This window comes from Colletotrichum fructicola (genome assembly GCF_000319635.2).
Source record: "Colletotrichum fructicola Nara gc5 chromosome Unknown KSG_Nara_v1_contig06, whole genome shotgun sequence".
Taxonomy (NCBI): domain Eukaryota; kingdom Fungi; phylum Ascomycota; class Sordariomycetes; order Glomerellales; family Glomerellaceae; genus Colletotrichum; species Colletotrichum fructicola.
This window is the reverse complement of record NW_027094056.1, coordinates 313,257-341,242: the sequence shown is the minus strand read 5'-3', so window position 1 is coordinate 341,242 and position 27,986 is coordinate 313,257. Positions and strand designations below refer to the sequence as shown.

Here is a 27,986-nt window from a genome sequence, read left to right as displayed (position 1 = left end):
TCCTGGGGACAGAGTCCACAGACTGATCGCCACCACCTCAGTCCGCTCGAATTCTCGTCCCCGCTTCAGATTTTGCACCGCTCCGCATTTTGAAGGCTTCAGCCCTCTGATCTTCTCGGCCCCCTTCGCAACACGAGCTCTACCCACACCAAGGCACGAGGTTTTCTTCAGTGTTTGCTCATCATTGGGCGCCTTGCTGCATGTTATGTCGAGCACCATTTCCAGCACTCAGAGCTGAGTGAAGGATCCCTCAGCCAACAAGGCTGAGGCGGGTTCGTCCTTGGGCTTGTGCCCGCGTCTCTGCCTTTCATCCCATGATCATCACGCGGACAGCTGTAAATATCCCCGCCAAGAGGTATTTTTGGCCCAACGAACCTCTGCTACTCGAGTCAGTGGCTCGAAAGCGAGGAGCCCAGCTGCGTGAGATTTTCCTGCGCCTCCAGCTTTCAGTCAATCACGGCTTTGACCGCTCCATAGCATTGCTTTTCGCCGTCGACTTCACGGATTCAACGTCTGCGGGAGTTTCAAGTGTCCAGCTTGGGCAGGTGTTCCTGGGATCAACCAACTGCGACGAGCAGATCGACTCCTGAATCAGCCCCGTTTTCCTCCACGCTGCATCGCTAGTGCCTGCAATGATACACTTTTCTTTTCTCCGAGGAGCGAAAAGTCACCAATGGCTGCGGTTCAGAAGGCGGTATGGACCTCGCAGACGCGATACGCTGACCTCGGGATATTTCTGTTTGTCCGTTCAACCTGCCTATGACGCAGGCAAACGCAACGGCGCGCTGAGAGGGCTTCTCGCAAGTCGCCCCCCCGGGCCAGAGTGCCGCGTTCAACGGGGCTCTCCACCAACAATCTCGGGGATAGTCTTCACAATTGCCTCGCTGGTCGCTAAGCAAATGTTGGGATAATTTCCTTTCCGATAACCTTGCACTTGTGGCCACTGCCGATGGCACAAAGAGGCAGGCATTTGCAAGAGCGCCGTTCTCTGGTTCGACCGATAGTTGTGGCGCTAGGCCCAATTGGCTCTGGTGCGGAAACGCTGCCCGTTGCAGATGGAACTCCAAGAACCAAAGAGGAGCAACAGACATTGGCACCCCCTTAAATCACCATGTCGCTTGTCACGCCTCCAAGCATCCCCTGGCCTGTCTTGGCTCTGCCGCTCCGCTTCGCCCGCGTTAGATGAGGCCCTCTCCTATCATTGCTCGAGCTGCCAGCAACTCAATTCGATTGTCTGTGCTTCGGCTGCTTCCAATGCCCATCTGAGCGCGAGCGCCATCCAATGCCACACCCGCCATATGGCCCATATCCACTCCCCTTTTTAACTCAATTTTGGACTGAACCCCCACCATCATCATTCCTTGACATTCCTGTCATTCCCACGAGAGGGCTCTCATTCCGCTTTTTCATTCCTGTCCTAACCATCTGCTCGGCACTTCGTCTGTGACTTTGTGTGTCGTGTTTCTCAGCACTCTTTTGTTGCCGAGAACAGACGCGGGCACTTACACTCTCTTACATACTACAACTCACTCTCGTCGCTCCTTGACCTTTCTACGCCTCGCTACACGCGCGCCGAGTCCTGAGATTTTCCTTCTCGCGATAATACTAGACGTATTGCTTTCGCCGTCGACTGGACCATTACGGAATTCCACGACAGACTTTCCCCATTTACCTGACCCTTCATTGACTCAGGTTTCGAACTTATCTCCCTACCTCGGCTTCCTACACGACTGTGGCTTATCAACATGCTGTCGCAATACACTCTCTCAGCGGTGGCGCTGTTGGCGTCGCTCGCCCAGCCAGTCATTGCCCAGGTTTCGACCAAATGCAACCCGATGAACACCACTTGCCCTGCCGACCCGGCCTTTGGTATGGATTACACCTTCAACTTCAACGCCACTCCATCGACCGATGCTTGGGAGACCACCGTCCGTCCCGTCACATACACCGCAGACAACGGCGCCGAGTTCACCATCAGCAAGCAGGGCGACTCTCCCACCATTCGCACAAAGTTTTACTTCTTTTTCGGTCGCACCGAGATCCACATGAGGGCAGCTACGGGCAAGGGTATTGTGAGCTCTATGATGTGGCTTAGCGACACCTTGGACGAGGTCGACTGGGAATTCCTCGGTGTGAAGAACGATGCCTTGAGCAACTTCTTCGGCAAGGGCGTGGAAGACTTCAAGAATGGCGCCACGCATGCCGTTTCTGGTAGCATTCACGACGACTTCCACAACTACACCACTGTTTGGACCAAGGATCAACTCGAATGGTGGGTGGATGGCAGCCAGGTGCGAGTGCTGAAGGCTACGGACGCCAACAACACCGCTGCCTACCCTCAGACCCCTATGCGACTCAGTCTAGGTATCTGGGCCGGTGGCGATCCGCGCATGGCTGCTGGCACCAGAGAGTGGGCTGGAGGCGACACCGACTACGCCGCGGGACCTTACACGATGTATGTCAAGTCAGCGCAGGTTACCGATTACAGCTCTGGCAAGGAGTATTCGTTCGGCGACAAGACCGGCTCGTGGGAGAGCATCAAGATCACCGAGTAAGTCCCGATTCGGCTTCGTATCCCAAAGACAGTCTAGCTAACCCAAACACAGGGGCAACTCTACCGTCAAGGAGGCCCTGCTCGCGGAACCTAGCAAGTCTGTCAGCGAGAAGTTCGATTCTCTCAACCCCACCGCCAAGACTGCCGTCTACGCATCTGGTGTTGGTGTTGGCTGCGCTCTCATTGCCTTTGGTCTGTGGTACTTCATCCGCCAGCGCAAGCGTGGCGCTGCTGAGGCTCGCATGCGTGAGGCCAAGGCTGAGGAGGAGCGTCTCGAGATGGAGCGTTTCCAGAAGAGCGGCATCGACCCTGACTCCTTCAACGGCTCCACGGGCACCGAGTACAATGCCAGAGACTTCAGCAAGAACGGAATGGTGCAAGAGACCTCTTACAGCGTTCCTGCGACCCAGGAGAAGGCTGTTTGGGATGCCGCCCCTGCGGCCGCTGCTGGAGCCGGTGCCGTTGGTGCCGCCGGTGGTATGCGCGCTTACAGTGATTCCCGTACGGGCACGCCTGTCCTGCCTCCGTTGAGAACCCAGAGTCCTAGCGTGCCGCCCTCCGGTCCTCTGCCGATGGCGCCGAGCCGTAGCACTTCCCACGGCGGCTACTCAAGACTCGGCTCTCCCGATCAACACAGCCCCCCGCCTATGAGCCCTCCTCACGGCGGCTACAGCGACAATGCTTTCGGTAACCAGCAAGGTGGCTTCGGAAATAACGGGTATGGAGGCGGAAACCAGGGCTACCAGGGCGGCTTCAGGTGATACCGAATGATTTCCTGACTTGATGAGCGTATTCATTTCTTTCACCGGCCATCCTATGGCTATTTCCCACCATATTCATTTCCTACTTTGCATGAAAATTTGAGCGATTTCCTACTCCCCGCTTCGAGCGAACGACATGAAAGGAGAAAAGGAGACTCCCGTTCTTGATGGACGTGGTGTGCTCTGTACAATACCGGTGCCAAGATATCCTGTCGATTCTGTCCTGCTTTTAGGACTGTTAACGAAATCAATAAACGATGACCTTGTTCAATTTGCGCTCTGTGCGATGCCCTTCTTGTATCTGACTGTACGTGGCGTGAAGAGACATTGCCGGTTTCGGGGAACGTTGCCGGCCGTCAATGCGATTATGCGCAAAGCTATCCGCCAGCTGCTTCGCATCATGAGGCAACCCGACAGGCTGTAATGGCAGTGGCGATGCTTCAACCCGAGACCAGACACCAATGCGCCTTTGATGCATTTATTGCAAGACCTCTCGCATGAACATGCAATATGCTTTTTTACCCTTTGGGCCAACTTTATTTGCACATTGAACTATTCCTGGTCGGTGGCATCGGAACGAAACGATATGACACGGAACACCGTCCGATCAGGTGGCAAGGCACCCCCTCATGCATCCCACGTGGAGCAAGGTGAACTGGTGCACAGCACCGCACATTCATCGGAGCCATGCGTGGTACATAGTGGTGTAGTTCGTGCCGGTAGCTGGGAGGAGGCATCGAACGCATGGCTCGCCCCGCGGCTTCCAGGCGGTGTCTGAGCACACGCCTATCATGCTTCGGGAAATCGGGTAACAACTCCGAGTGTTCAATCCGTTGGAGACACCATTGCGTTGTCTTGGGATGGGATTTATTGGAGAAGATGGCAGACCTCACGTGCGGGGAGCTGGCCGTTTGATGCCATCAAGCTCTGTATGCCAAGTGATCTGAGCCATATCCCAAAGTCCTTGAATCCATTCGCAGCAGGCTTGCTGACGGCACAAAATGAATTTGAAAGACGCGTTCTTTCAAAATCCAGCGATAGCGGCCGCTAATGATGCCTCGACGGTCAGCGAAGACCGGATCAAGCTGTGCCAAGCCATGCATATCCGCGTGCTCCATGATCAACAAATTGCTGCCTCACAGAGCGCATAGAAGAACCCGGCGCCGATAGATAATTCGTCGAGTCTAATGGTCCGCGGATCTCAAGGTTTATGAGGCAAAGTATGCGGTCCCTTCGGATGTGAATCGCCACGGCCCATCAATCTGATATCATCCACGGGAACGTAAACACGTCCTTCCGCGCCGAACCTACCGCCAGTCGAGCCTAGCTAACCTTTCCATTGCGATTTATTCGGCCAATGAAACCGAGAATTGACGCAGGCAGCAATGCACATATGCCAACAGCTCAGCCGGGCTAGAATCGAGATCATATGCAGCGGTTTACTGGTATCAAGCTTCCGGTTGTTGACGTTGCTCCGTTCATCAGGGCCATGGTGATTCTTCTACCATATCCATGTGTTGAACAGCTGAAGGGTGAAGATCGTGCCACGTGCGGTTTTCACAAAGTTAAGTGAGCAGAAATCGAAGAACGATGCCGAAAGGAATGCAGAGTCGCCATGCTACTTTCGATAAGCCGAAACCGCATTACTGCAACTCCTTATCCGGATGCACAGCATGTCGCCAAGACATTGGTTCCATAACTACAATTTCAGAATAGGTAACCAACGAGCTCAGTCCAGTGTGGAAGAGCGGTCTCGCATTCATTTGACTCTGAAGGTTTGAATGGACTTGGGTGAGTTGCATGCAATTTCCCCCCTGTTACACCAATCGTTCATCAATTTAGAGTTGAACAGCACACCACCTTTTTGATACCAGGCAACCCTTTCAACTGAGATACTTTGGTTAACCTGCCCACCATCAATGGACAGCCTCTGCTAACATCATCGAATAACAAGCATACCACTATTCGACGTCAATTTCGCTTTCCGTCCGACATTTCGCATGGGAAGGGCGGTTCCATCGCCAACCCAAGGATCTCCACCGGATCCTGCTTGACAGCTACCAGTTCCACAATCCCTACCTTGATCCCAGAACATGTCGTCTGATTCTGAAGATGCAGGATGAAGGCTGTTGGGGCAGCACCGAGGAAGACGACAGTCTTCGTGAATAGGGACAGCTTCAGGGGAAATGGCCGGCGGATGCTTCGGGAAAGCTGACATCCTTGAGCTCTGGTAGGCTCAGCAACCTTCAGGCATGTCGTCGACCACTGTCAGACAGTCACGGGAGTGGGCGAAATCCAGGTCAATCTTCTTCGGCAGACGAATGCGTCGTGAGAAGAGCTTGAGGTCGATGGGATCCTGACCTATAAAGATCCAGGTCTTTACCCTCCTATCCCACTCCTTTTGCTTCTCATCATCACACAGCCTCGCAAGCAATCCTTTCAACCAGCTAATTATACCCCAATACCCACCTCTGTCTCCGGCAGTAATTCGTGCTTCTTACAATCGTCAAGATGCTCTACTCTACTTTATTCGTCGCTGCACTCGCGGCCATCTCTTCGGTCGCCGCCCTGCCGGCTGACGCCGCCGACGCTCGTGACCGCGACCGCGATCGTGACGACATTTTCCGTCGTGGCGAGTGCCGCGACGAGCGTGATGAGCTCTACTGCGGTAGAGGCATCAGCGAGTACTCCCGCTATGGTTCGTAACCCTCATTACAAGGGGCCACAGCCTGTGCTAACAACATCTACTAGACGAGGGCAGCCGCTACTGCCGCAGAGACCGAGTCAACAGGATCTTTTGCGCCTATCGCGAGCAGCGCGAGTTCGCTCGCCAGATCGCCGAGGAGTGGCGTCGCATTGAGGAGTGCGAGCTCGACGAGTACTGGGACATCGGCAGACGCCGCTGCGAGTGCTACCGCAGACGCGATGTGAGTGAAGCATGAAGCCTCCACATAACTGAAGATGTTACTTACAAACTTCTCACAGAGGGATGGAGACAGAGACAGAGAGTGTAGACGCCGCCGCGGTGAGAGCGATCGCGACCGTGATGGAGACCGCGATCGCGACCGTGGTGACCGTGATGGCGACCGTGACCGTGATGGAGATCGCGACCGCGACCGTGGCCGTGAGCGCGATGCTCCTAACTGCAAGGGCCGTGACATTGCTTTCTGTGCCGCCAGTGAAGCGCAGATCGTTACCTTTGGTGAGTTTGATGACGGAGATTCTTACGCGACATATCTAACTCTTGAGCAGAGCGTACGAACATTCTCTGCACCCGTGGCAATGGCAACTACGTCTTCTGTGCCAGCCCTGAGCCCGGCCGCGCCCGCGAGAAGGCCAGGGATCACTTCCGCGACAACAGGAAGGCTGCGGTTGAGCCTGTCAAGGCACCTGCTGCCCAGGCTCCCGCCCAGGCTCCCGCTAAGGCTGCATGAGTCGCGATGTTTGTTGCCGCTATTAATTTCGAGATTGAGTGGCAGCAACATCGACATGGCACACGGAATCAATAGTACAAGGGGTAATGGATAGTTGAAGAGTTTTGCCATTTGTGTGATTTAGCTTGAAGTGAAGGACTGGGGAAGATTGATACATGTAGTGAACCAACGTAATTTGCGACTTTGAATATCACTCTCTTATATATAATATGTACCGTTGAGACAAAACGAACCTGAGTGCGAAACTTTGCAAAAGTTTGAGATTGCTCTCGAGCATGACTGGGTTCGATCTTTTCGGTTGTCCCATTCGCAGTGAAGCAAGAAGTTCGAAGAATTCATCACGCCTGGCATTCTGTAAAAAACAAGAAATACAATCAAACTTCTTGGCTTAAAATCTACAGTGTTTGATTAGGCTCAGGGAAACAACAAATGATACTTTGAGAAGAACGAGAGCCCACGGAGTATTCAATTCTCCCATTTACGGCGGAGCTGCCTGAAGTCAGTTAAGTATGCGGCACTCTACTAGTATTCTTTGAACCTGAAAAAAAAAACAAATTGCTAATTAATTGGGAGAAGCTCGAGGGTGAAGACAATCTTGGCTACATTATACTCCAGCCGCCCATACTTAATTAGAAGTCGGTTGACGTGAGAGGCAGTGTCAACTTGCAAAGACTTACACGCGAAATCTCGTCTCGGCCTTCCTTCCCAGTAATCGGCTCGAGCTTCCCTCCCAGTTTTACGTGGACAAGGGGCTATGCGGGGTAAGAATAACCGACACCTCAGGCGCGAGAACTTCACACAAACACGGCAAAAACATGAACGCAAATACGGCAGGAGACAGGCGACTACTTTCTTTTCTCAATTGTGGTCACTGCGAGAAGAGTCACAGGATATCCCCGCTTGGGGTTGGAACCGACGTTGCCCACACAGTCAAGCCCCCGGCATGTCCAAGCCATTGCCCCGGAGCAGTGGTGGCTGCTGGACGTGCCGCATCCGCCACAGAAAGTGTGATGAGTCTTTACCAGAATGTAAAGAATGCACTGATCGGCATATCACATGTCATGGGTACGGGCCTGAGCCAGAATGGGCAAAAGATCCAGCTAGTCTTCGGGAAGAATTACAGCGCATCAAGCATGCTGTGAAACAGAACTTCCGTCAAACCCGAAAGTTGCAGGCTGCACGTAGCCCACAGAGGGCCTCAACATCGTCTCTCACCGGGCTTAATGATCCTAGTTCATCATCTTCTTCAAAAGACTCTGAGTTTAGAGAAGCAGAACTTCTCATGCATTATCTCGATTACATATTTCCGATCCAGTATGCCTATTATGTCGACAAGCCAGCAACGGGAGGAAGAGGGTGGCTCTTTTGGCTCCTGTCGAAACAAGGGCCCTTGAGGCAAGCTGCTTTTACACTATCTGCGCTCCACCAGCACAGCACCTCAGAGAACAAGACAGAAGAAATGGAGTCGGAGCTTATCCGCTACCATACGAACGCCATGCAGGAACTCCGTCAAGTACTGATTCATGGAGAAACGGATGGCTTCGCAAGTCATCCTGAGCAAAGAGTTGAGTTCCTCACTTGCGGAACCTTTCTCATCAGCTTCGAAGTACTCACATCCATGAACCCTTTCTAATCACGTTTTCGATTGCTGACCAATGCAGATTTTTCAAGGAGGAACATCTAAGTGGGAGCCACACCTTAATGCTCTAGTGTCAGTGGCTAGTCAAATTCGTCCGAACGACGATGGCTCTCTCTCTTTTCAGTCCCCTAAACTCGAACCAGGCTTGCAGAGAATGGTCGATGCTGCCATGAGGTTCCACATGGCACAGCTGTTGTGGTTCGAGATGGTGGCTTGTGTCGCAACTGGCAAAGCTCCCAAGCTGCCATATCAAACCTGGCTAGCACTAGATGACCTGGATATGTCGTGTGTCATGGGCTGTCAAAATTGGGCTATGCTTGCTCTTGGCGACGTTGCACTATTAGAAACTCAGCTAGCGGAAATGAGCTCTAGTCTGGCGAGGAGGCGATCGTATGATTTGAGGCAGAGACTGCGTGCAGGGATAGATGGTTTACGAAACACAAACGATGAGGTTCGCAAGCCCCTGAGGATACCACTGAAAAGCACTGACAAGTCCCAGGCTTCGGCGCCGATGATATGTCAAGCAGTAACCCGTGTCTATGCAACAGCTACCCTTTCACAACTGCGGGCCTTCACGGCAATTGATTTTGAATATCATGAAGAGGTGCACGAGGCCGTGGCGGAGGTAATCAGTGCGTTAGAGGAGATGCCGAAGGGGGCATCTCTCAGAGGCTTGACATGGCCAATGTGTGTCGCTGGTGCAATAGCTCGACAAGATCAACAAGACTTCTTCGAGAGGATACTTACAGCTAATCTCGAAACGTCGGGCACGAGCTTCACAAATTTTGGGACGGTGCTTCTGATTCTAAGAGAAAGCTGGGAACACCGAGACGACTTTGGCAACGACAGGAATGCGACTAGAAGTGCGATGAGAAGGTTGGGGATCAGTGCACTTTTGGTTTGAAACGGAGCTATCCTTCTTTGTTACTTTTACAATTCGTATTTGGTGGTATAGACGCACTAGATACCAACTCAAGATTTCCACGTCAAGGCTTCGTCAAGAAGACTAGGTGTCCACCGGCACCGGACATTAGATTTACGCCCAATTTCATCAGATGAAGAAGGTAATCGAAGTTCATTGTCTCAGTCGACCCAGCTATCTCGTACCACACATTCATTCTTGATACTCAGCCCGTTAAGCCCGCCCTCATTCCCAATCACAAATGCTTCACAACGCCATTCCAATCCTTCAGCCTTTCACCTTGCCAATTTCCCGAGAAACAGACTTTTCCACATGCAAGTCCCGTTCCTTCATTCGTCAATGATTTGAACCTTCAATGCCAATGCACTGGGATCCGAAGCAGTCTTGAAGGCCTTTTCTCCCTCCTCAAGAGTATAGCGGTGCGTGACTAGGGGCTTCAAGTCAATGACACCCTCAGATACAAGACCGATAGCTCTTGGGTAGATATCGCGGTAACGGAACTGAAAACGCAAATCGATCTCCTTTCCAGCCATGTACATAAAGGGGATCGTGGCGAAGTCCTTCCCACAACCGATGACGAAGACCATGCCACCAAAACGGCACGCCTGAAATGTCAGTGTATATGAAAGCCAAAAGATATGATAAAACTCACATAAATGCCGGTGATTACGCTGGATTCCACACCAGTGCACTCCAACACCAACTTCGCCTCTTGACCAAGTGCAGCCTTCACATCTTCAGCTGCGGCTTGTGGATCCTTCCCTGGAGCAACAAGCACAGTCCGCACTCTCGGGATAGCCTTCTTAGCAATTTTCAGTCTGCTCTCATTGATATCTGTGATGACGATGGGGTTGGCACCAGCTGCGCTGGCAGCCATCAGGGTGACAATGCCAATGGGTCCAGCACCGCAGATGACGACCGGGTCTCCCAAGCGAACACCAGACCGTTCAATGCCCGTTAAAGCCACAGAAAGAGGCTCGAGGAGAGAACCCTCTTCGTAAGAAATTGTCTCAGGGATCTTGTGCAGCCAGTCTTCCGGGTGCACATGATACCGTGTCAGAGTTCCGTGATACGGCGGTGTTGAGTAGAAGACAACGTCAGGACAAGCGTTGTATCTTCCAGTCCGGCAGAAGAAGCAAGATGCCTTCATGCATGGAATACCGCATTCCAAGGCTACTCTGTCACCGACCTTGAACTTGGTAGTGTTGGGACCAACTGCAATAACATCACCCGCACTTTCGTGTCCAAGGCCATTCTCACCAGTGACCACCATTTCACCAATGTGACCTGCCTTCCAGAAATGGACATCAGAGCCGCAGATACCAGTTGCGCGCACATGTACTAGACATTCTCCATCGCCCGGGGTGGGAATATCGATCTTCTTCAGGTAAAGTTCATGGCTGGGATTGGTGTAGACAGCAAAGTTCTCGGGTTTCCGGCGAAGAATGTCCGCGGCAGATGCGTCGCTTGCCATTTTGTACTGGTAAATATGAAGTTGAAGAAGGACTGTGGTTAGGGGAGGATTAACTTCTCCCAGAAAATAGGCGACAAGAATAACGGCAAGGCAAAGACAAGATCAGAAACCTGTAGGCTGTAGCTGGGCACCATGTGTTTTATCAAGACCTTGCCTTCGGAGGAGGGGCCGCCTTTCTTGGGTCACTCACGCGTATTCTCGTGACAGAAACCCGGAGATCTTTACCCCTCATGCCCCCCTCCGAACAGCAACACATTCAACCTCAACAGTGTGGCTCTGACAATATGCCTGCGCCAGTGACGCCACGGGCTCGGTGAAATCGCCGTTACCCCACAGTCGGCGCACTGGCGCTCGGCGGTTTCTCCGTGACGTACCACCTCGGTGGTTTCCCCGCCTGATGGCAGACTCCGCGCGGCGAAGGCTTGCCCCGGGATAAATCTTACATCGACTTGCATGGCAAGATCTTTCAAGGAATACACAAGCCAAGAACGACATTTGAGAAGCTTAATCCGCGGCATAAATCATTGAACTCTCTGAAGCGATCATTTTTCTTCCTTGGAGGTCCTCCAGCTCGTTCCAAACAACTTCAATTTTGAAACACCTAATCATGTCTCTCAAAGGGAAGGTTGCCATTGTGACGGGCGCAGCTCGAGGAATCGGTGCGGGCATCGTGCGGGCCCTTGCCAAAGAAGGTGCAAGTGTATGTATATCCCCTGTTCAATTGGTAGCAAATTCATCTCGGTGAACTCTGGAGTACGCACAGTGCCCCGCTGGACCATCGATTCTCCTAAACCGAAAAAGCTATCCCGTTTGCTGATTTTTCCGTTTGTGCAGGTCGCCTTCAATTATGTCTCTCCGTCATCTGAGTCACCTGCTGTCACTCTGGTCGAGGAAGTGAAGAGTTTAGGCTCCCGCGCAGTATGCGTGAGGGTTGACATGGCTTCTTTGGATGCACCGAAAGACCTGCTTGATGCCACTTTGGAAGAATTCCAGACGGATAAGATCGACATCTTGATCAACAACGCGGGTCTGGGTGGAAATGCACCTCTTGAAGAAGTCACTGTTGAGGACTATGACCGTCTGATGACCGTCAACGTCAGGGCTGTCATTTTCATGACACAAGCTGTTTTGCCACACATAAACCGCGGAGGACGCATTGTCAATCTTTCGTCGATTTCCTCCAGGGGAGGCTACAGCACACAGTCAGTGTATGCTGCGTCGAAGGCGGCCGTTGAAGGATTGACTCGGGTCTGGGCTACAGAGCTAGGCCACAAATATGGAGTTACTGTCAACTGTGTGAACCCGGGTCCTGTTGATACAGATATGTACCGCGCAGCAGGACCTGTTCATCTCGCTCGAATGGAAGAGCAGAACAAGAAAGTTCCAGCAGAGCCTCGCTGCGGCACCGAACAGGATATCGCGGACATAGTTGTTTTCTTGTGCGAGGAGAGATCAAGATGGGTCACTGGTGACACTGTTTGCGCGAATGGGGGCATGTTGTATTTGTAACTAGCTAGCAATATGCGGGTTTCGCTTGAATGGTGAAAACCAAAATGCAAAACGAACATGTTCAGCTGACGGCCACGAAGAAGCAGTCATAGGGGAGAAGCGAACTCTGCGTGCCTTTCTTTCGCCTCTGGTTATACTTGAGCGCTAGGGTTGATACGCGGGCTAATCATAGACCAATGGCTGTGACCGGCCATGGTAGTCACGTACTTTGACGCCGTCGAACTCCACTAGAAAAGCTTCTCTCACTCGCTGCAAAGACCTGAGGATTACCCCTCATCAGCCACAGCGTACCCTTTTCCCTGGACATCTTGAGATCGTTCAGAGCTTTTCTTCCTTAAAGACAGAGATTTACTTGCATACCGGATTTTCATCGGAAAATTGAGCAATTCGTTTTGCTGATAATGGATCCCGCTGGACCTCAGACCCCAGCCAGTCTCATACAAGCCTCACCAGGCCCTTCCGATAACAGGTTTCGGGAAGGGCATCACAAAGCATGCGATGTGTGTAAACGGCGCAAAGTCCGGTGTTCCGGTACTAACCCTTGTCAACAATGCTGCCGCAGCAAGACGGTATGCAGCTACTCTTCCAATCACGGCAAGATAGCTGCCCTGGAAAGGTGGGTGTTGAGGCATGCTCTGCTACGCTGGCTCACCGGAGTACTCCGATTCTTTGTGTTTATGGACGCTTTTGTGGTCGAGCTTACAGTTCATCCTGAACAGGCGACTGCGGCAATCAGAAAGGCGTGTGAAGAGTCTTGAAACTGCTTGGAGTCAATTTCTCCCCCAGGTTGACCTTTCTCATGCGATCGAAGCCTCATCGAACGATGATAATCGTCGCACAACATCGGAGTTATCAGCATCAGAGTTATCGACAATACCTACTGGCAATGGTGCTACTGCAATTGGTACCGACTACGCCTCAAGGAACATGTCCAGCGATGTTCGCGATAGTCGGTATATGCGCGATGATCGATCCCACTCGCCGCCCGACCTTGAGTTTGACACTATTGAGGCTCTAGAATGGGATGAGACTATAGAACAGAATATTCTTACTGATGGAATTGGTTCTTTATCTCTTCAGACTAAAGCTTCCGGATACATGGGCCCACAGTCAGGGAACGCTCTACTACGTCATCTCCATTCTGTTGTTCACTTCTTGTCGGAGGGCGAAGCTGACCTTGATTTCTCTTCTTTTCCCGTCGACCCCGAGACTTCCCAAGAAACTCAAGCTCTCATACATTCCAACGGATTCAGAAATGAGTGTCTGGACTGGTACTTTCAACACTTCCATAAAGCCTACCCGCTGCTGCATGAAGGATTCTTTCGAGCTCAGTTTATGGGTAAGTTTTCAATCATGTGAGAATAGGCTCTACGCTTACCAGTGTCTTTTTTTGGTAGGTGCTATACCAAAACCCAAAGATGGGTCGTGGGCGGTCCTCTGCAACATGGTCCTTGCCGTCGGGGCTTTCGCAGGCCCTCAGAGCTCCAACAGGGCTGACCGCCTTTTCTTTCACCACGCCCAGTCGGCGTTGTCCATGGACCTGCTACAGCGCGGATCGATACACCTTGTTCAGGCCTTTCTATTGATGGCGAACTATCTACAAAAGCGGAACAAGCCCAACAGTGGCTTCACATTTCTTGGAGTTGCGATGAACATGGCTCTGGGCCTCGGACTGCATCGCGAGTTCTCAGACGTATCGATTACACCCTTCACAATGGAAATACGACGTCGAGTATGGTGGACTCTGTTCATCTTCGATTCTGGGGCACGCTTGACTTTCGGAAGATCCTCTATCCTGCTGGCTGGAGGAAATGTCAAATTACCAGTGAATCTGGACGACTCTGATCTTGCAGTTGATAACGAGGCTCTCGGAGAACCCCGAGATTATCCAACCGTGACATCCTCTCTCATATGGCAGTGCAAATTGGCCAATATCAGCAATGAGGTTAATGCCAGGTTATTGGAAAGAAGATTGCCGCAGCGAGCCGAGATGTTAGCCCTGGACAATCGAGTCCTCCAATGGCAAGAATCCCTACCACCGTTCTTCAAACAGTCGCCTGCCCCTGATCACGCATGGTTCGATGTGCCACGCATGATTCTTCTCTGGCGTGCACAGCACCTGCGAATCGTTTTGACTCGGCCATTTCTTCTCGATGCTCTTCAGAGACGCCAACCCCTTAATACAAACGACGCGAATGACATTGTCGTACGCTGTATTACAGCGGCTCAAGACTGCACGCAGTCTATCATTAGCTTTTTTCTCACTCGTTCTAGCTGTCCAGGGGCTTTGGCATGGTACGCAACGTACTGGCTCGTCACAGCTGTCTTCGTCAGCGTAACGTGCCTGATATATGATCTCCACCATCCGTCTGCCGTAGTCTGGAGGGGACAAATTGAGAATTCACAGAAAACACTACAAACCATGGCAGTTTTTGAGCCAATCGCAGGCCGCGCAGCTCTAATACTCTCGAGAATTATGGGTGAGTACCTGATGATGCGATCCGATTCGCTTGGAAGCCGTTGATGACACAGTTGGCAGATCTCGTTCCTTGCAGTCCAAATTCTGTGGCTGACTTGGCTGCCAATGATGCCGTGAGAATGGGTATTACCGATATATGGAGTGAATCTTGGCTGCAAGTGGACTACCAGGCCATGAGTGATCTGGTGCAGACGGTCGATAGCAACGACGTTGAATTGTAATGATATTATTTGTTCTTGCTATATACACTTCGTGCAAGGAAAACGTTATCCCATCTAACCACTTGCATTGGCATGATAGTCCGCGTTGACATGAAAGACCCTAGATTTCGCTCCATTCGTTCACCTTCTCTATGCTGCGATAGAATTCTTGCCAAGACCTGTCAATTGTTCTCAGATGAACGACGTCGACGTCCTGGATCCTTCGAGATACGCTTTACGTTTCCATTTTCCTTGTCCGAAATGACTGTCCACGGTGATCAACGAACTGCGAGTGTTTGGTGACATTCTCGAGCATGGTGTGGTACTACGAGTGGTATGATGACACCTCAATAGGCAGCTAGCTCTGAGTGAGGTTGGCCACTGAAAACCATCCCGGCTAGATGCTCTAGCAAAAATGACGCTCAATTGCATTGACATTGCAACATCAAACCAACTTTGTTTGGCTTCGAAGACCGAGCGTGCGAAGAAAACGGCAGTTTTCGGTGCTTTCTAGAGTTTTTGGAATCCTGATCCAAGATCAAGGTTTGGAACAGAAAAGGCAATTTCGTCTAGACTTTGGAAAGCGAAGACCAATCGTGTGATAATGCCCAGGAAGGCGCAGTGTGGATTATAACCTTCCGAGCTGCATCTGACGTGTTGATTTCTTGGAACCTCCACCCGAACCGCAAACGCCTACCTAGAATCACCTGGTAAGAAAGAAGCAGCCTACTGGCGGGGATTGAACGACAGGTTCATGATAGACGGCAATAAAAAGCCAGCTGCGTGAAACAATGGTCCAATGGCGGTTCCTGTTTTCCGGTTTCCTATCGTCCGATGTCGTTTATTACATAGCAAGTTGCATCTCTCTTATGCATAAGCCTCACTTTTCCTTCAAAACGAATTAGTCTAGCCTCGTAGTCAAATTTAAGCGTAAATTCTATGCAGTTGCTGCGAAATCGATGTTAAATGTCGGTGTTCAACTACGGTATTTTGTTTTAGTCTGGCTGGGTCGACGTAGGGTACCCATGGCATCATGAAACCGGGCTACTGGGGTTGGTGTGCGGAGATGCGCTTAATATTTGGGGTAATGGTGATTGCCTCACTGAAGTTTCCCAGTGGATGGGCCTAGGCTCCGATTGGGTCACGAATGAGATGAATGAGAGACGAAAACGAAGGCTTAAGGAAGATGGTGTTCGCCAGCAACTATTGCCACGAAAAGGCATATATAGCCGTGCTCAATACCGCTCTCTTGTTCGTTCATCAATCACCGATATCCAACGTCCTTCTTCACCTTCGCAACTGCCATACCAACGATCAACATGGTTTTTGTCAACCTAAACCTTATCTTAGTCGCTTGTGCCGCCGCTGCTGCTGTGGCTGCCCCTGTGAACGATGACTCTGCCCCTGTGTTGGTTCCTCGCGCTGAGGTATCCGTCTTCATGTGTACCGATCGCGGCTTCAGAGGAGACTGTATGAATGATATCATTCAGACTGGGTCATGCTGTGAGTTAATATTACGATATTAAGACAGATGTCTTTCTAGCAAGGCGGAGGAATATCTTGGCTCACACATGGCAGACAACGTGCGCTCCGAATTCATCGATCGCATCAGTTCGATTCGGAACAATGATCGAGATCGCAACACTTGCACTTGGTACCGGTAAGTCTCAACTTCGATGAGGGGACTATATTACTCCGTGACAAGGTTGTTGACTCTCAGTAGTGAGCGTGAGTGCCGCGGTGACAGCTATCGCAACCAGGACGACAGCAACCTGGGCGATGGAAATGGGCGCTTCAATGACGCTATCCGCAGCTACGAGTGTAGGAGGAAATGATGTGCAACAACTATTTGTTCATGGAATACTTGACCAGAAAGAGGTAGCCGGAAACGGGAATAACATCGTGTCAGATAATGCGCGCACCTAGTCGCACCAATATGTAATACTGCACTACACGAAGGAAAAGCAAACGCCTGGATACGGAAATGGCACGGGAATACCTGAAGGACTTCAATAACTTTCAACATGGACGTATTGCGTCGCAGAAAGTATGATGGTACAATGGAAGTTGAACATACCACTTGCTTGTTTATCTATCTATCATCCACATAAATCTTGCATTTGCGCAGGGGCCTTGCTCCTTATTCTCATCAAGATGATCCTGTCGCTCTGGCAATACCCCCCGGGGCAAATATCTATTGACTGGGGTATGTACACTTGAAGCCAGCGTCTTATGTATTCAAGTCGGCTCATGCTAACGTCCTGATGCAGCCTCCACATTCTCCTCCATCTCGAACTGGTACAACTTCGGCCCCATAACGTTCCTCTGTCGAAGAATGTACCTCTTGGTCCACCACGGAAGTACCTCCTTTAGTTGATAGGATGCGTGACGTCGAGTCGATACGGAGAAGACATCGTCAAGCTCTTCCAAGGATCGCTGCTTTGTCTCCGGCATGAACAAGAAGATGGCTACGAAGCAGATTATGTTGGTAACAGCAAACAAGCCGAAGGAGCCTTGGGGTCCTAAGCCTCGCATCATGGGTGGCCAGGTGAGCGCCACAATGACAGCCCAGAAGTTGTTGGTCGCCACGGCCCATGACATGCCCACTTCGCGGTGAGATAGAGGGAAAACTTCTGCTGAGTATACGAAGGCACATGGCCCTTCCCCTGGGCCGTAGAAGGCAGCGAAGATGTAAGTGAACGTGGCAATGACACCTAGATGAGCCGGACTAGACGCAGGAATGTAGAACGCCATTCCAGCTGCTAAGAGAGTAATAGCCATGTTTGGGAATGTTGCAAGAAGTAGGGTCCTTCGACCCCAAGTATCGATGGTCCACAGAGCTGGGATGGCAAAGATGAACATGGCCATGCCGAAACCCCATGAAGCTAGGAGTGCGGTCTGGCTACTTGCCCCGGCGTTCTCAAAAATGGTTGAAGAGTAGAAAGACATGATGTTGACTAGGGTAGAAGAAGATGTTAGTGTCAATCGATTCATCCGGTTCGATCCCAAGGGGTAGTACTCACTACCGCAGAACTGCTGCGCCGCCATGATAATGCCCGATGCCTGAGTAGCACGACGATTGCGTGGAATCGTGAAGAGCTCGACACACCTAGTGAAGAAATTGCCCTTATCAAAGCCTTTCTCCGCAATCATGTTTTCCTCCTCTTGCAGCTGGCTGTGAATGTAATACAGGTCGCGAGCCGCGAGAAGACTCGATCCACGGAGCCTCTTAAGCGACTCATAAGCCTGTTTGCACTTTTTCTTCTTCAGCAACCATCTTGGAGATTCTGGAGTGAAGTAGATGCCGAATAGGAGAGGTACAGCTGGGATCATTGCTGAGCCAAGTTGCAGGCGCCACGCAATATCACCGGTGTTGGCGACTGCCAGGTTGGCGCTGAACCCAAGCATGATTCCGAATGCAACAAACAGCTGCCACGACATGACCAAGGCGCCACGAATATTGGCGGGTGCGTTCTCAGCGGAAAAGACCGGCACAGTGACTTCTTTCAGGCCCATGCCGATGCCCAAAAGGATTCTGCATCCCAGGATCTGCGGCCAGCTCTGGCAAAAGGCTTGTCCGAGTGGCCCAATAACACCGAATATTGCGCCCACGAAGATGGCCCCGCGTCTGCCGATCCAGTCATTGACGGGGTCAGAGAGCCAACAAGCACTGATCAAGAGTCGATTAGTATGATGCTCATACGGAGGCTGATCTCAAACTCACAAAAGACAGATAGCCATGTATGGCGCACTGTTGATAGCGCCTATGATCCAAGAGTTTCTGTCGCAAGTACCGGCAGCAAGGCACTCAGGACCTTTGTCTGATATTCCGAAAGCCTGAGGGAAAGACAGGTTGGCACCGTTAGAACCTGTTTGGTCCCATCCTTGAATCATGGCGCCAATGGAGTTCATGAAGATAGTGAAGTAAAGAGCCGTAGGATGTTTCCATCGATGGGTAGATTCGTTCCGCAAAGCGTCTCGATCGGCCTCGTTGAGCTCCTCGATGTCTTCGTAGTCCCCAGGTCTCTGAGAAACCAACGCCCCTTTGAAGAGCAAAGAGGACTCGCCTCTCATCTCATACAATTCGGCGAAATGGTGCACATCTTGTTGGAGCTGTAGCTTGGGTATCCCGGCTAATGGATTTTTGATTCTACGATGCTATGAGTTTCAAAGACTCACAAGTGGTCCTGAAGCAAAGAAGTGAAGACTTACTCTCCGGAGGGAACTTCGACAGCACGGTGCTGAGATTCACGGTGACTGAAATTGACACCCAGGTCCGACGTTGACTTTGTTCTGCTTCAAGTTAGGAGATTGCCGTTATGAAAACAGCGATTGATATTGATCGACTCACGTCTCATCCGAAGCTTTTGCCATGGTGTCCTCTGATGACAGTAATGACTGGCTACTTTCTCCTGCTCTCTGAGCGAGACCGAGGGGCTGCTGTGTGGAGGGCATGGTAAGCTTAAATCAAAATCCGGGGCGGGAGAAGCCGCTAATATCTATCACAGTGGCGTCGAGGAATCTTGATGTGTCAATCGAACTTGAGGGGACCCCGTGGGGGAACTGCAGTCCAGCTCGGCGGAAGCGCCGAAGTAATTCCCAAACCCTAAACGCACTGACATGCGGCTGCGAGTCGCACAAGGTCAACGAGAAGCATGACAAAGTTTCAGCTCAACATTAATCTCGGTCTGGGCACCGAAGCTGCCAAGAGCTGGCGAGCTAAATCCATGACAGCTTCGGCGTTTTCGCCGGCACTACTGATAAAGACCGAGAAGGCCAAGAATTTATCTATGGGCAGCCATGCCACAGTTAAGCAGTGAAATATCTAATAGACGTCAAACAAGGTAATTATTCAATATGCGAAATATGACTCGGCGAAAAAATTCGATTTGAAAATATGCATGTGTGCATTTGACCTGAGGAAACTTCGCCGGGAATTCGGTATTTTCTCGAACAGCGCCACCAAATGCATGGGGACGTCAAAGTCGTTCTTTAGAAGTCGCGTGATGATAAATGTGGCTTTTGAAATCTCACCGTAAAGGCAATTGCCCATCACATATGTCTATACACCCGCAAAAGAATATCGTGACGCTAACAAATCAGACAGATGCATACCTGGAGGGTTTTCCACCTTGCAGCTGAGCGATGCCTGTGTTCTTCTGGCTGAATAATACAGAGGAATGGTCCGTCCTTTACCTTGATAGACATCCAATACGAATTCGTTGCAGACACGCTTGGGTTTGAAAACATCACACGCCACGGTGGCCAACAGTAGGACGATCTCTCATCGGTAGTGGACTGTATCCTAATGATCGTGGCGGTAGAAGTACGCTCGAACTTGGGTCGGCGGTCGAATTGAGTTCGCATTTTGGTGGATATGCTTGCATGAGAAATATGCGGATCATTTTCTACTACATGTCTCGAATAACCGAGTCCGCTATCTTCTCAGCAAAGGCGTATATGAGTGCTTGGGGATGTCCAGGCGGTAGTAGTGCCATCGAACTCGCATCCACGACGCGAAGCTTGTCAACCCCAATTACCCTGGCCAAGTTATCTGTCACAGCCGTCGGATCATCTCGGTGTCCCATACGTGCAGTGCAGGAGGCATGCATAACCGCCATCACGCTTGACCGAATGGTAGCCAGAATTTCCTCATCCGTCTTCACATCTGCGCCTGGCCAATACTCTGCATCGCTAGCGCGAACGCTTCGCACCGCATCCGTGTTGAAGACATCGCGAATACGCTTGTACATGGCCACCGCGACCTCCAAGTCACCTGGATGGGTCAACCAATTCGGATTTACGAGCGGATGATCCGAGGGTGAGTTGCTGGCAAGTGATACGTTACCTCTGGAGAGGGGCGCAGCCAACGCTGCAATGATGGCAGCGTACATTTTCCCATCCTTTGGCTGATCCAACCATGGAATGTTGAAGGAGCCGATATGGCCCGCAGCCGGGAAGTACTCGATATGAGGCCAGTCTTTAGGGAAAGATAGAAGCTGAGACCAGGTTGACTCGCTTAAGTTGGCGCTGCTGGGCATTCTCTCCCAAGCCAGGAACTCGGCCACGTTGCTTGTCAGTGGACCTGTCTGGGTGAATCCATAATCTAGGACGGCTTTAGAAAGAGCGACAGGATCCCCGAGAACTTTGTTGAGTGTGTCGAAGGTCACCTGGTATGTTGGGCCGAATAGCGCGTGATCAGTGAGGTTGCGTCCCACCCCTGGACGATCTGCGATGACATCAATGTCGTGCTCTACAAGATGCTCTGCAGGTCCAATGCCAGACAACATCAAAATTTGTGGTGTGTGAATGGCACCGGCTGAAAGAATGACCTCCTTCCTCGCAGTGATCGTATGCTTCAGCTGACCCAGGGCAGTGACCTCAACGCCAGTGGCTTTCTTGTCTTCATCAAAGAGCACCTTGTTGGCTCGAGTACCCAGGTAGACCGTGAGCTTGTCGCTCATATTGGTATCTCTTGCCGCATAAATGAATTCAGCCGAGGTAGACCGGACCTGTGCTCCGGGATCTATCGTTGTCTGAGCATAATGGTAACCATCCAGCACGCCCTGATTGAAGCGGTCCGTCAACGTCATTCCGAGCGCCTCAAACCCCTTGGCTGCCCATGTTGACCATACGGGTGTCCAGTTGGCGTAAGTCACCTGAATGTGAGAGTTCGATGATGCATCGAAGTCGTTCTCGGAGTATGTGGTAGTTGCATTCGACAAGCGGGTTTTGGTGTTTGGAGGCGTGAACGTAAAGCTTTTCCGGAAAAATGGGAGAAACTGGTCGAATCTGTAACTATCATCACCAACAGCATCGGCCCAAGCGTCCAATGCGCCCCGGTTCGGTCGATGATGGATCATAAAGTTCAGAGCCGATGTGCCACCAAGACACTTTCCCTGCGGGTAGTGCATCTCGCGGCCCCCCGCACCAACTTGAGGGACAGTTTTCAGCCCATAGTCCACGGTTGGTATGCTGTCGACTGGGTTGGATCCGACGCCGATGATGTCGCCGAGAGGTGCAGGTCCAATGATGGGTTTGCCAACTTGGTAAGAAAGCCCGGCCTCGACAATGGCGACGGTATGACCAGCTTCTGCAAGACGGTAGGCAATGGTGTTGCCAGCCGTACCGCCCCCGACAACGACATAATCGTATGCCTGTTCTAGACCGACTGTACCTGTGAGACTGCCCAGAGACGTATGAACAAGACCATCCAGTGTTGTCCAAATGCTGCCGGTGATGGGATCGAGTACCGGATCAAGTACGGGAAGTGCTGTGACAGATGAAAGAGTTAAGAATTTAAAGAGAAGCATTTTGAGACTGAGTGAGAAGGTGCAGGCGAGTTTCATCCGAATGGTGATGACATATTGGAAACGAAAGAGTTTTATAGAGAAATAGCCAAGCTTGTGCCCAGCATTCAAACAGTTACACCGTCCGGCTGACTTCCGATGTTTGTGTGACGGAAGGCTGCAGCTTCCCGTCCGCCATCATTGGTGGTTATTTCCCATTTGCTGGAATTCCGTTGATCATTCCCAATTGGACCCCCTTTCCAAACATATTGGCCTCCTAGCAGGGCACAAGAGTCAGTGCAACAAGAATGAATCCGAAGATGCCGTGTGTGTCGTCTCTTCGGTCTCCATTGCCAGCGTACCCTGGATCCACTGTCTTTGCCCTACAGCGTAACATTTCCACTTGAGACTGACAATCCACCCGCCGGTGTGACCCTCCGCAAGCACTGACGCCCTTCGCTAATTGGTTATAACGTCGAGAAGACATGGGGGGCACGCGGGTTTGACAAGGGCAGTGTAAGCAGTGCTAGGGATACTTGACGAATTGAGTTGCCAGAACAGAACTTGTGGATATGCGGGCCAGCGGATTGTCAATTCTGACAAGAATCACAGAAATGGGGATCTGCGAAATCATAAGTGAGCTTCGAATGAATTTCCGCATTAATACCCTGATGAGAGGGTCCATGGCGATGTACTTGCCGTAAAAGGGCCTGCCACTCGCACACTGCCGAGAGCCTTATCGAAGGGTTGAGGGAAATCCCTGGCTGATCAAGTTCGCAAGCCAAATTTGAACCAACAAATGTGTATTTAACGACTGTGCTGCCCTGTAATCTTAGCGTGTTGGTTTGGGTATTGCCATCGGTATCTCGACACCACCATGAAGTTCAGTGCTTCGTGCCTGTTCGCTGTCTTTGCTGGGCTATCTGCGGCCCAGTGGGACAACAACTCAACCGCTCCGATTGAACTTGCGCCTGCACCATGGACTTTGAAGGGTACTGTCTACTCCATCACGCTGGTCCCTCTGTCGGATGACCTTCCGAACAAGGCATTTCCACCTTTGGAGCGACAGTATGCTTCGGCTACTGAGGGCGAGTATCTGGGTATTTTGGGAATGATTCAGATCATTCGATACAGCGAGAGCCCTGTCGGACCGTATGATGAACTGCTCATTGTGCCTGGGTTCTTCAAGTACAACCACACCAACGCCGAGGGTGAACGCGAAGAGAACATGAATGTCAGGGTCAGCCGCATCTATGTCAGCCAGAAGTACACCTGCTGGAACGGAAGAACGAGTATGTTTCAACTAGTTGCACCCGTCGCGTTTACTAAGAGTCGGAGCAAACCACTAATGAATCACAGACTGGAACATCCCAAAGCATTTGGCTCGTTTTGACTGGACTGAGAAGGAGAATGGTGAAACCACGGTCAAAATCTACCCGCATGATACCACGGGCGATCTGAGCGAATCTATGCCCGCGAAGAAGCCTTGGTTTAAGGCTACATTCAAGCCAGACTTGGTGAACGGTTTGCCTTTCAGCACCGATCTGTACAAGATACTCGGAGTCAACGCGACCCTGGCACAGCCGCCTTTGCCGTCCGCAAACAGTACCTATGGAGAACTGGCAGGTACGGATCACTGGGCGGCCACTGTGCCAGGCCAGGTCACTGACAACGCGTCTTTGGGCGTTTATGACCTGGATCAAGGAGATGGGGACGTTGAAGAGGGCAAGAACACCAACGCGGTGGGCGATGAGTACTTCCCAAACTTCTGGCCAGGACTTTTGCGTTTCAATGCAGGAATCAAACTCGAGAACGCGACCATCACTTTCAGTGAACCCGAAATTTGGTCCAACTGATCTCTTTTCTAGCGGCATCACCGCATCAGGGACCAAGGTCGCTTTTTTTTTCTGCAACGCGATCTGTTCGGAGTCATATTCTGCCCTCGAAAAACGAAAAATTAGTCGTGGCGTTATGAGAGTGTCATTGAAGGACTGTGATGTCGGCGTGCGGAAGTTCAAGCCTAGGGACGAGAAGAAGGTCATTATTTCGTACATAATATAACATATCTCCGCACCAAGAGAGTAGACACCCATTTCGGAAGTGAAGAAAAGGGGAGAAGAAAAAAACACATCGAAGATCTCGAAAAACTGCGCAGCACTGCTGGTGGAAGGGCGCGGATGAGTTGTCCCTCATTTGGGCTAACCCCTCAAGTTTGCCGGGGTTTACTTCTTAGATGCCGGTAAGTGAGATGTGGAGACTTCCAGAAATGGAAATTTAGGCGTTCAAGCCAATGAGATGTAAGTAATTCAATGGTTAGTCGGCGCTACTGCTGTCTTCCATATGGCAGACAGAATAACTTATTCAAGTTCGGTTCCATCGGTCAAATTCCTGAGTCTCAGGCGACTTTCTCGAGCTTCTGCGCTCCTCGGAGATCGTCCATACCTACTTTTCGATGCCTGACTCCAACTAAAAGCTCGTCTCGAGTTGCCTTCCGAAGGTTCCCAAGTGGGGTCGTCTTCGCACGGTCTCATGTCTTTGAGCTTGACAAGAACACCGGGAGGGCGCGACGGGAGGGCGCGACGGGAGGGCGCGACGGGAGGGCGCGAATTGTCAATCAAGACGCTGCTAAGTGGAGTTGACAATATTGTTTGACGATTGAAGAGGGAGTCCGCAAGATCCTGGAACTATTTAAAGGTTTCGCCGTCGACACCACCCTCCAGACGTCTTGCTTCCTAGATTTTGGGTAATCGACACTCTCCCTTATCTGTAAAACTTTGCCCCCGGGTGCTTCTCTCCCAGATTCAATCACCATCTATAACCCGACATCATGGTTCAAATCAAGCCTTTTGAGGTGGAGGAATGGATGGATCGCCTGGAAACCACGCCAGGAGCCCTCAATCTTGCCGAGACCTGTTGCGAGTCAGTGTCTATTCAAGAACTCACGCAGTTATGTTCCGACCCTACCGTTCCCGGCCCGCTTGACATAGCAACCCGACGACTCACTTATGGAGCAATCTATGGGTCGGAAGAAACGCGCCAAAACATTGCCAATCTGTACCGAGATGAGGCTTCGGAGGACCTTCCCAGCGACCAGGTTGTCGTCACTCAAGGAGCCATAGTCGCCAACTTCCTTCTCCTGTACAGTCTCGTCGGCCCAGGCGATCATGTCATCTGTATCTATCCCACGTACCAACAGCTCTATGAGGTCCCCAAGAGCCTTGGGGCGGAGATCAGTCTGTGGAAGACGAAGCCAGAGAACCGATACATTCCCGACGTCAAGGAGCTTGAGGGGTTGGTTCAAAAGAACACAAAGGTTTGAATCACGAGCGGTCAATTAGTAGCTAAGCTAACATCTCACCAGATCATCATCATTAACAACCCGAACAACCCTACTGGAGCGACAACGCCAAAGTCAGTCCTGCTTGATATTATCGACTTCGCGAAAGCTAGGGGCATCATCGTTATGGCGGACGAGGTCTACCGCCCTCTCTTCCACAGTTTGCCCGAGGGGGAGCCCGTTCCCCCATCTATCCTGTCCCTGGGATATGAGAAGACAGTTTCCACTTCGAGTATGTCCAAGGCATTCTCTCTCGCAGGCATCCGCCTTGGGTGGATTGCGTCCAGAGACCCAGCCATCATCGACGCCATCAAGAGCGCCCGGAACTACACCACTATCAGCGTTTCCCAACTGGACGACAGAGTGGCAGGATACGCGCTCTCAGATGCGGTGAGGCCGAACCTTCTGAAGAGGAACATTGAGCTTGCGAGAACCAACCTTGCTCTCGTTGAGGACTTCATCAACAAGCACAGCTCTTCCTGCTTCTGGGAAATCAAACCCACTGCAGGCACCACTGCCATGATTGGTTTCAAGAGAAACGGCAAGCTTGTGAACGACGCCGATTTCTGCCTGGAGATTCTGAAGGCCACCGGCGTCCTTGTCATGCCAGGCTCAACCTGCTTCGGGCAAGGGGTTGAGTTTGAAGGGCAGATGCGGTTCGGATATGTTTGTCGCACAGACGTGTTGAAGGAAGGATTGGAAAAGCTTGGCAAATATCTTGAAGAAAGGTCGTGATTTTCACCATATTGGGGATTTGGTCTCGGTCTCGTATACAGGCTTGATTGACTTGAATTTCGAATCTTGACTATGAACTAGTACTGAATAACATGGAAGAAATACCTCAACCCTGTTTGTTGTCTCGAAGAAGTTGATGTCACGTAGGTTGGCTTGTTTGGTCAATCATATAAAATGATCAGGCCTTGCAGGCTTGCCACTTTACGTTAACCTGCTGGGTAAAGGCAACGGTAGCGTCATCGTCAGTGATGGCACCATAAGACGTCGCATTCTTTGAAGTCAGGGCAATGCGGTTGTTGACGTTGAGAATGCCCGTTGCGCCGCATGGGGCCCAGATAATCGATGCAGTCGGGATGCTATCCTGCTTGGTGTACACCTGTCCATCTTTCCAGATGCCCCCACCAGAGATGGAGGTCTGAGTGGTGGTCGTGGATGAGGCATCTTGAGAGAAGAAGTAGGTTGAGAAGAACGTCCCAGTGACTCCCTCGTCGAGCTGGGCGTAGCCGTGATAGGTGCTCTCCACGACGGCGAACTGAAAGCCACCAGGGTACTTAAGACTCAGGTGGAGGGCGCAGTTCTTGGTACGGTCGGCGATGGAGAGTCCGGGACCGATGTAGGTCTGGAAACGGTCGAAGCCAAAGGTAATGACGGTTCGGTCAGGGGAGATTGTGGTTGAGACGGAGCCCTGGGGGCAACCGCTGCCGGAGAAGCTGGAGCCGACGATCTGAATCTCTTTGGGGTCGGGGGTGTCCGAGATGCCTGTCGGCCCAAGTGGCGTGGCAGCGACGAGAACGGGGAGAAGGAACAAGAGGAAGTTCTTCATTGTGATTATCTGTATCGGAGTATGAGATGGGAATCAAGGATGGAGGTGGTGATACTACTGCGTGATAGGAAACACTGGAACCACTTGCTTATTTATACGTAAGATTATACTGCTAGATTCATAAAAAGCAGCGTTTAGGACTTCAATACGGTAGGCTCTTCTGGTGTCCTTGACAAGGACCAAGCGAAACCGTGAAGATTCGGGTCACGATACGAGTTTCGCGGCACGAATCAATGCCACTGCTTCATGCAAAAGGCCCATCTGATGCTCATACATTAACTTCAATTTTTACCGAAGTCCATCGACGCTTGTCTATTTCAGTGTCCGTACAGTTGTACAATAAAGGCCTCAGCACTTCCAATTGGTCATGCTGCAATGGAATTTCAGCCAATTTGCGGTTGAAAGGATGCGAATGAATCGAAATTGAACCAAAACCGCTATTTCCTGGGTCTTGCAGAAACGCCCGAGACTATTGAGGAACTTTCTAACATGCATGAGCGTCTCGTGAGGGGTGCCTCTGTACTGTTATCTTCAACATGGATAATGAGGAGGCTGTTTGGAACCTGAACTGGTGTGTGAATTGATCTATCAACGTGCCTCTGACATGGAGAAGTTTCTAGTTATTTCTTTCCCCCCCAGTCTTCACTGGAGCCTGTTTGGAGCATTGGCCTACAAAGATGCGGCATTATGACTAATTTATGAGTCTGAACTGCCGGCGCTCCTCAGAGTAGTTGATGGATCTCTCTCATACGACTTGCGATGGATACTTAACACACTCCATGTTCGAACCGAGAGTTCATACGGTGATACCACCCAGAGCCAAAGATTGA

The 27,986-nt window shown here is 51.2% G+C and overlaps 12 protein-coding genes across 12 annotated transcripts; 8 read left to right on the top strand and 4 right to left on the bottom strand.

The window, feature by feature from the left end:
* Positions 1-1,745: 1,745 nt before the first annotated feature.
* CGGC5_v010360 (putative extracellular glycosidase) lies at positions 1,746-3,315 on the top strand (the record flags this gene model as incomplete). The annotated part of the gene is made up of 2 exons (XM_032021480.1): positions 1,746-2,551; positions 2,607-3,315. The coding sequence occupies 2 exons, from the start codon at positions 1,746-1,748 to the stop codon at positions 3,313-3,315; spliced, it is 1,515 nt and encodes a 504-aa protein (XP_031881604.1).
* A 2,511-nt stretch (positions 3,316-5,826) lies between these two features.
* On the top strand, positions 5,827-6,749 carry nipblb-0 (Nipped-B-like protein B; the record flags this gene model as incomplete). The annotated part of the gene is made up of 4 exons (XM_032021481.1): positions 5,827-6,013; positions 6,067-6,242; positions 6,301-6,517; positions 6,568-6,749. The coding sequence occupies 4 exons, from the start codon at positions 5,827-5,829 to the stop codon at positions 6,747-6,749; spliced, it is 762 nt and encodes a 253-aa protein (XP_031881637.1).
* A 1,459-nt stretch (positions 6,750-8,208) lies between these two features.
* TRI10 (Trichothecene biosynthesis transcription regulator TRI10) lies at positions 8,209-9,292 on the top strand (the record flags this gene model as incomplete). Its single annotated transcript, XM_032021482.2, has 3 exons — positions 8,209-8,355; positions 8,411-8,839; positions 8,888-9,292. 3 exons carry the CDS (start codon positions 8,209-8,211, stop codon positions 9,290-9,292), a joined length of 981 nt encoding a protein of 326 aa, XP_031881603.2.
* Positions 9,293-9,639: 347 nt separating this feature from the next.
* lad1 (L-arabinitol 4-dehydrogenase) lies at positions 9,640-10,784 on the bottom strand (the record flags this gene model as incomplete). Its single annotated transcript, XM_032021483.1, has 2 exons — positions 9,640-9,915; positions 9,963-10,784. The coding sequence occupies 2 exons, from the start codon at positions 10,782-10,784 to the stop codon at positions 9,640-9,642; spliced, it is 1,098 nt and encodes a 365-aa protein (XP_031881602.1).
* A 607-nt stretch (positions 10,785-11,391) lies between these two features.
* On the top strand, positions 11,392-12,293 carry OXI1 (Dehydrogenase OXI1; the record flags this gene model as incomplete). Its single annotated transcript, XM_032021484.1, has 2 exons — positions 11,392-11,484; positions 11,619-12,293. 2 exons carry the CDS (start codon positions 11,392-11,394, stop codon positions 12,291-12,293), a joined length of 768 nt encoding a protein of 255 aa, XP_031881601.1.
* A 927-nt stretch (positions 12,294-13,220) lies between these two features.
* GAL4-0 (Regulatory protein GAL4) lies at positions 13,221-14,993 on the top strand (the record flags this gene model as incomplete). The annotated part of the gene is made up of 3 exons (XM_032021485.1): positions 13,221-13,632; positions 13,691-14,773; positions 14,833-14,993. The coding sequence occupies 3 exons, from the start codon at positions 13,221-13,223 to the stop codon at positions 14,991-14,993; spliced, it is 1,656 nt and encodes a 551-aa protein (XP_031881600.1).
* Positions 14,994-16,291: 1,298 nt separating this feature from the next.
* On the top strand, positions 16,292-16,807 carry CGGC5_v010354 (uncharacterized protein; the record flags this gene model as incomplete). Its single annotated transcript, XM_032021486.1, has 3 exons — positions 16,292-16,475; positions 16,551-16,632; positions 16,696-16,807. The coding sequence occupies 3 exons, from the start codon at positions 16,292-16,294 to the stop codon at positions 16,805-16,807; spliced, it is 378 nt and encodes a 125-aa protein (XP_031881599.1).
* Positions 16,808-17,225: 418 nt separating this feature from the next.
* PLT2-0 (putative polyol transporter 2) lies at positions 17,226-19,346 on the bottom strand (the record flags this gene model as incomplete). The annotated part of the gene is made up of 4 exons (XM_066152335.1): positions 17,226-18,642; positions 18,697-19,122; positions 19,185-19,265; positions 19,324-19,346. The coding sequence occupies 4 exons, from the start codon at positions 19,344-19,346 to the stop codon at positions 17,226-17,228; spliced, it is 1,947 nt and encodes a 648-aa protein (XP_066008305.1).
* Positions 19,347-20,383: 1,037 nt separating this feature from the next.
* patE-0 (Dehydrogenase patE) lies at positions 20,384-22,285 on the bottom strand (the record flags this gene model as incomplete). The annotated part of the gene is made up of 1 exon (XM_032021488.1): positions 20,384-22,285. The coding sequence occupies one exon, from the start codon at positions 22,283-22,285 to the stop codon at positions 20,384-20,386; it is 1,902 nt and encodes a 633-aa protein (XP_031881606.1).
* An 853-nt stretch (positions 22,286-23,138) lies between these two features.
* Positions 23,139-24,117, top strand: CGGC5_v010351 (uncharacterized protein; the record flags this gene model as incomplete). The annotated part of the gene is made up of 2 exons (XM_032021490.1): positions 23,139-23,553; positions 23,621-24,117. The coding sequence occupies 2 exons, from the start codon at positions 23,139-23,141 to the stop codon at positions 24,115-24,117; spliced, it is 912 nt and encodes a 303-aa protein (XP_031881690.1).
* Positions 24,118-25,088: 971 nt separating this feature from the next.
* On the top strand, positions 25,089-26,333 carry vioD-0 (Capreomycidine synthase; the record flags this gene model as incomplete). Its single annotated transcript, XM_032021491.1, has 2 exons — positions 25,089-25,574; positions 25,623-26,333. 2 exons carry the CDS (start codon positions 25,089-25,091, stop codon positions 26,331-26,333), a joined length of 1,197 nt encoding a protein of 398 aa, XP_031881691.1.
* Positions 26,334-26,511: 178 nt separating this feature from the next.
* CGGC5_v010349 (uncharacterized protein) lies at positions 26,512-27,156 on the bottom strand (the record flags this gene model as incomplete). Its single annotated transcript, XM_032021492.1, has 1 exon — positions 26,512-27,156. One exon carries the CDS (start codon positions 27,154-27,156, stop codon positions 26,512-26,514), a length of 645 nt encoding a protein of 214 aa, XP_031881689.1.
* Between the last annotated feature and the right edge of the window lie 830 nt (positions 27,157-27,986).